The 7,113-nt window shown below is 36.7% G+C and overlaps 1 protein-coding gene across 1 annotated transcript; it reads left to right on the top strand.

Moving 5' to 3' along the window:
• Window positions 1–664: 664 nt before the first annotated feature.
• Window positions 665–5,358, top strand: LOC103774199 (ubiquitin-like modifier-activating enzyme ATG7; the record flags this gene model as incomplete). The annotated part of the gene is made up of 6 exons (XM_008941588.1): window positions 665–842; window positions 1,062–1,116; window positions 2,798–2,915; window positions 3,696–3,773; window positions 4,336–4,452; window positions 5,209–5,358. Coding segments are annotated over exons 1-6 (696 nt in total), but the record flags the coding sequence as incomplete, so codon positions are not given.
• Window positions 5,359–7,113: the final 1,755 nt, after the last annotated feature.

The following is a 7,113-nucleotide window of genomic DNA, read 5'->3' as shown; positions in this document are numbered from 1 at the left end:
TCCCATGTGCAAAGACCTTTAGGAGAGAAGAACTGTAAGGAAATAATCCAGACTTGGATACCACATTGACTTTCTAGTGGCTAGTGCTAAGGAAGTTCTGGATTCTGTTTCCAGCTTTGCCCTTCACTCGCTGCAAGACTTTTCTTGGTTTTCGTTTCCCTGTGCTAGTTTTCCATGTTAATTTGTAAAAGCTTATGGGTGTTCAGCTCTCATGGCAGGCTGAGAGTGAAGCACTAGTTTGGATTTTAAATTCCATCAGAACTTAAGTGATACAAGTTGACTTTTAGATGACTACCTAGGTAGACTCAGAAGTGCATAGTTCAGAAGTAGTATTTTAAGTAATAGGAGAAGTCATGTGATGTCTTTAGGAAATCAAGTACTCCTAGGCAGCTTGGCCAAGCAGAACATATACTTGCCTTTCATAATTTTACATGCAAGAAATTGGAAGGACTTTGCTTGGACTGAAAGGTTCTCTGATCAGGGATTTTAAAAACTGGAATTCCTTGGACATTCAGAAGAGTAAGGCTTTCCACACTTTACCCTAACAAACTGTACTAAAAAGGAGCTTTGAGTAGTGAAGGGTAATTGAGTCAGTTGTGTGTCTCCTCACGAGGTGCCTCTGCTTTTACAGAGTTCTGTGGAACAGCGCCTCTTAACTAGAGACATGGCAGATGCCGGGAGTGAGCTGCACCACCCTGTAGATCCTGGAATCTCAAAGCTGCAGTTTGCTCCCTTCAGTAGTGCCTTGGATGCAGGATTCTGGCATGAACTGACCCAGAAGAAGCTCAACGAGTACCGATTGGATGAGACCCCCAAAGTTATCAAAGGGTACTACTACAATGGTAGGTAGAAACCGAACCTCTTGCTTAGCTGTTTGGGTTTCTCCTCTGAATATTTGTGTGACGTATTTTAGGTATTTGGCTGAAACATTAGGGAACATGGCTGGGTGAGCTGTGAATTGTAGTGTATCTGTGGGTAGTTTATAATTTATGCTAACAAAAAGAGGGAAATTAACCTACATATTTCACTTTAAAAGAAGCATGTTACTGCTTTTTGTCTAGGTGATCCTTTGGGTTTGCCAGCTCGCTTGACACTGGAGTTTAGTGCCTTTGATATGTAAGTATGTACTGTGGTTTATCTTAATTCCTATGTGAAGACACTTCCCCTGCTAACAGTGATGCTTTGATATATAATAATACTTGGGCAGATTTTCCATGAAAATAAATACACATTTTCATGAACTTTATAACAGTGGAGAAACTGCTTTGAGTCACAAGCATTAGCTCCCTGTGTCTGAAGCAGTGTAATAATATGAAAGGCCAAGTTTCAAATATGCTGGTAAGTCTCAAATTCACTTAATTTTATATATGTTTATATAAAATACTGGGGTTTTTTTTCCCCATTTTTTCAGCTCTTCTGTGTAATGGAGCATATTTCAGTTGTCTAACTTACGATCAAATTTTTCTTTAGATCTTTATTTACTAAGGATTTGTCATTAAAATTAAGTTATCAAAATAGTTTTTACCATCCCTAGTTGTTACATTTTATTATCTTCCAAAGTATTTCACTTTTAGGACTGGAATTCTGTACTTTTGTCTTTATCCCCAGAGTGAAAAGTAAGCCAAAGCTGCTCAGAGTATGCAGCAAAAATAAGAGAAGGGAAATACTTTTTCCACACAGATTTCATTTCCAGCAAATGCCAGAGTTAGCAAAACTAACATAGGAACAGATGTCTTTGGAGTTATCATCTTGTTTGTTTTGAACTGATGGATTACGAAGTTGTAAATCACAGAAGATACTTTCTCTGCCTTTCTTGGTCAGGATGCCAGGAGCCTGGAGAGGCTTTGTGCATTTTGAGGTGATTTCTTAGATGTTATTCTGTTGATTCTTAGGTAGAAGCTTTCAGTTATGATACTGAAAGGATGTGTAGGAAAGTGCAGTGGGAGCAAAGCTGTGACACTGGAACAGGAATTTCAGATGGTACCACGGTATTTGATCTCTCAAATGTTATGACAAAAAATCAGGAAAGGTCCATTTACGTAGTGTTTATTCCTACTGTAGTAATTTTCTGTACTTTAGGTAGTCACTTTTGATGATCACAAGGAGTTCCCTATTAGCTTCAAAGTTGTTTGGAAACTACGTCAATGTGTATTTACTATGTAACTTAAACATTTCCTGTGTTTGAGTTTTAGCAGTGATCATGAACATATCAGTTTAGGAGAACGATGTTAAGGGAGTCAATGAAATCAATCGGATCTATAAATTAAGGGAATATTGTAGGTTTGTAACCTCATTTACATTCAAAAAGGGAGAAAAAAAATATATACTGTTCTTCTCCAGCTGGTGATGTTTACAAACTATAACAGCTACTCAATTGTTTTGCCTGGTTTAAGCTTCCTTTGAGATGTTTTTTAAACATGTGAATAAAAGATTGACATCTAAAGTTCAGTCTTAACTTTTTCTTTGTGAAAATCACATTTGTCACAGACAGTTTATATTTCAACAGAATTTTCAAGTGTTCAGTCTGTGATTTAATGCCCCTTTGTTTTGAGATAATACAGATGCCTGATTTGTTTTTGAAGTCGTAATGCAGACGTGTATTTGCACAGGTTCTTTTACCAATCCATGTTCATGAATATAAAATGTTGTCATTACAACCATCCTTAAATTTTGTTACTGTGCCTCATCATTTGACAATTTCAGGGCAAACTTACACCATAGGATAGCTACTGCAACTACTGCTGGTCATGTTAGAGATGTTAGGATCCAATTCCAGAGGTTTCTTCCTTCTATTCAGGAATGCTTCAATACCGGCCCATTGCTGCCCTGCTTTTGGAACATTGTATAATACCAACACTTTTGAGACTTTCAAATCCTGTGATAAAAAGTCACTTCTGGAAAAAGAAGCAAATGAGGTAAGATTAAAATTCGAATCAACTGGTAGAAAGTGTTTGGAATTACCCAGTAAAGTGCTTTACAGTCTCTGCCCCAAATACTGGAGAGGCTGCCTGTGCTCACCCATATAGTAGCCTTGGGATTTAACTTTTTTGGGAAGGAACAGGTTAATGTTTGCTTTTTACTGTCCTTTACAAGAGTGTAAAAACTAGCTAATTATACTTGGAGGACTTCATTCAGTATTCTACTAGGCCACATTTGAAGCTTAACAGTGCTTTTGGAGCTGCCAGTGCCTTGGATTCTGTAGAGCACATTTAAAAAATTTGTTTTGACAAAGGCCTTGATCACATATCTAGTATCTAGAGATCCCATGAATGAAAAAGATGAGAGTACAGTCAAGGCCTGTATTACTACCACAGTTTGTTCTATCTTGTGCTGGTGTTAATAGTTCATACACCTGAGGGACTGTTCCTGGTGAGGTGAGGTTTGGTTTGTTTGAAGCTCCACGCTTGATCCATTAACTAATGCTCCCCTCGTTCCCCAGCTTCTGTAATCTTTGTTGTAGGGAGTATGTGTCTGTGCCTCTAGAATCTTTTTAGCATAGATAATAGCATGGATGAGGCTAGTTAGGAAAAGATCACAGTGGGTCATTGGCAATATTAATTTCAGCATTTTAAAGGTATCTGGAAGAATTAAAGGTTTCTGCAGTTGTTCTTATGTTACTTTGGTGTTTTTTTGTTGTTGTTTTTTTTTTTTCCTCTGGCCCTTCTCTTCCTTCTTGTCCCCACAATCAACGACAGATATGGGAATCAATCAAATCTGGAGCTGCTCTTGAAAACCCTTTGCTCTTGAACAGGTTCCTGCTGCTGACATTCGCAGTGAGTAACAGTAACCTGGCTCATACTGTGTAGTGGAAACAATGAAGTAGTTTCCTTTTAGAAGAAATGATGTATTAGTATCAGCATGTTAATGTTATCAGGATCATTCTCAGTTATCTTAAAATGTCTGAAAACGTTTTTTAGGAAACTAATAAACTGTTCTCATGTGCAGATTCTAGGATATATTCTTTAAAAATTGCTGGCGCCATCTGATATTCGTTTCTACAAATATATAAGATTACCTGACAACCTTAGAGATATTAATAAAAGTAGAACAACTGTTCCATGTTTAACAAATGGAAAGTTTTAATAAAGTTCCAGCTAGCAAAAACTGAAGTATTGTACATACACTGTTTAAATCTTAAATAAAATCATATACAGAGAAGGGAAGTCTTACAGCGTTTTTTGTAGTATAATCTAAAATCATCACACAGTGCGTTGTGAAGAGAACTGTGATTACAATGGTTGTCATCAGCCATCAATTATGATTAGTATTCTGAAGCATAATTTACTTCAATTTATATGTTTATCTAATTTTAGATTTATTTTTTTTTATTCCTAGGATTTAAAAAAGTATAATTTCTATTACTGGTTTTGCTACCCTGCTCTCTGCTTCCCTGATGGAATACACATAATTCAGAAACCAGTATGTCTTGGTGACAGGTTCCCATTAAATCAGGTATTGAAAATACTAAATGTTATGAAGTCTGCAGCCCTAAGCAGTTCTGTGGGCTGTAAGACTGAATATTTTTGTTAGCACATACTGAATTAATTTGAGAATCTTACTTCTTTTAAAGTCTTCACTTTTCTTATTTCCTGGTGGGTTTTTTGTTTACCTCTTTTTTGTTGTTAATCCAAGAGATTTCATACAATATCATTTCAGCTTTATTCATTTAGATGTGGAGGTGGCAAACAATTCTTGAAGAGAATGGTTATGTTAATTTTAATATTTATATACAGCTTACACAAAATATAGTTATGTTTTTGAAACTCATTATACTTTTAAGAACCTTTTTTTAAAGGGATATTCCCCTGAGAGTGCTAAGTTAATAGCAGTTACAAAATTCTTAATAAAATGCATGACTGGACAGGTAAAAGAACTGGATAGGGTTTTTTTGGTTTTATTAGGAGCAAAGTTAACAATTTTCTTTCCTTAAGTAAATCAGTATGCCTGCGTGTGCCTTTTGCTTTGACAGAAGTTAGTGCAAAACCTTGAATGGCTTTTTAATGGCATAATGAGAAACACTTTGGGTTTTTTCAGTGAAAAATGCTTGGTTCCCTTCTTCTCAGAAGACCCTCATTAGTTCTGTAGTAATAAATAGTGTGAAAATACCTGTCATGATCCAAAGACAGAGTTTCAAATAAACACTGAAAACACATAGAATGGAGTGGGACTCTGTTCTTTTGTGGGTTACAGTTGTCTTTTTGCTCTTAGATTCAAGCACTTCAGAAAGCCTATGATGAACTTTGTCAGAAAGAAGGGGTTACAGCCTTACCTTATTTTTTAATCAAGCATCATGACAACTCTGTCGTCGTATCTCTGCTGAAAAAGTGGGATGATTTCTTCCGAGACCAAGGGGGAAAGGTAATGAGAATTTGATGTCTTTTTATGTCCTGCAAATGTTTAATTTACAAATAGTTTGAAAAGTGTCTGTAATACTGAGCTGGGCAGAAGGATTGGACAATGAATAAGCTGAGTAAATAGCTGAAGACTGGCAGCTTGGATGGATCTTTGTGTCGAGTTAAGTGTCTTTAGTGCTTAAGGAAAAGCTCAGTCACATCAGATTAGCAGTCAGCTTAAACAAAAGTTCTTCATGCTCCGTCTCCATCATTATCAAATCAAAACCAAGATAAGTTTATGAATTAGTGTAACACATTTTACCTACAATGCTGTAATAATAAAAAGCCATTTTTTTTAATGTTTGTGTACCAAAAATTTGTACTCATGTTCTGTGTATTTGTTGTGGTAGTGGTAGTCAGGAGATGCTCTATGGGAGTTTTCAAGTTTTCACCTTTCAGTGGGCATTTTGCCACATGTGTATGTTGTAACTTGAGTGCTTCAGATAAAAATTGCTGACAATCTGTGCAAGAAGAGTGTTCAAAGGAATGCTTTGTAATTTTAGAATATTTGGGATATTTTTTTAATATTTGGAATATTTTTGAAATATAACTGGGATATTTCTTCTGTTAAATGGAGAGATCTTGCTTGTCCTTCAGGCATAATGTCAATACTGTTCATTGCTTTCAGTTAGGGAAGAATTACAATGATACATGAAGCAGATGTTGTTCCAAGAGTTGGTTGGCTTGTGTTTATGTACATTGAATTCTGTTTGGAATCATCTTGCTCAGCTTCTGAACTTTGCTGGGCCTTTGAGTGCTTCACTGTCTTCCTCCTTGGTGAACTTACACTTTTTTTATCTGGCATGTCACTGATGTGTTAGGAAACAGAACTCTGAGTTATGGTGGAGAGCTAGTAAGTGCAAAAAAAGGTATTCTTTTTGAAGAAGGTCTTGTGTCACCTTATGAAAACGTTTAGTTTTGTTTTATAATACTTGATTTTCAGTTAGTTATCTTTTTGCTTTTCCCAATTTGTTTTTCTGAAATTAATACCTAGGTCCTCAGTTTTTCTTTGTAAAATAAGAATGTGAGGGCTGAGAATTTAAATGGTAGTCTAACTACAATAATGGCTCACAGGGAAGAGTGTACTCAGATAAGGGGCATTATCCATATAAGAGAAATCTGTAATCATCTGGAATATATTTCTTCATTAGCATTCACTTTTGAGAGAAGTGCCAAAATTTTAGACCCATTCAATAAGATTTATTGTATCAAAACTGCCTGTAGAGCTTGTTTATGTTTCTATGAGCCAACTGAATTTGCTTCCCTGGAAGAAAAATGATGTTTTGTTGTTGCTGAGTTAATTTTCTGCTAGTTTATGAAACTGAATCAGCTTACTAAGGGGTCTTTGAGCCAGCCTGGGTCAGCAGTTGCATAGCAGCAGCAGTGTGTGTCCGGGAGGAGGGATGGGGAACGGGCCCCTCTTTCTCCTGTCTGCATTCATCACATTGGCTCATCTGCCCTTCAGACTGTTTTAGGGACACCTCACTGACGTGGTGGAGTTGAGACCAGTTGCTCTAAGTCCATCTTTAGGCAAAGCAGGAGGGAAGAGCTCTAGAGATGGGAGCCACAGGTATTACTACTGCTGGCTGAGTTCAGATTTTCAGCATATCTAAATCTTTTTAACCTCTGGATGTGTTTTGGTTCTGCATCAACTGTGAAGAGAGCTCCTTGCTTAGATGCTTCAATTACAAGCATGTGTCGCGTGAAGGGAAGGGGGTAG

Source organism: Merops nubicus, unplaced genomic scaffold (assembly GCF_000691845.1).
Source record: "Merops nubicus isolate BGI_N331 unplaced genomic scaffold, ASM69184v1 Scaffold54365, whole genome shotgun sequence".
Classification (NCBI taxonomy): domain Eukaryota; kingdom Metazoa; phylum Chordata; class Aves; order Coraciiformes; family Meropidae; genus Merops; species Merops nubicus.
This window is presented reverse-complemented; position numbering and strand designations above follow the sequence as displayed.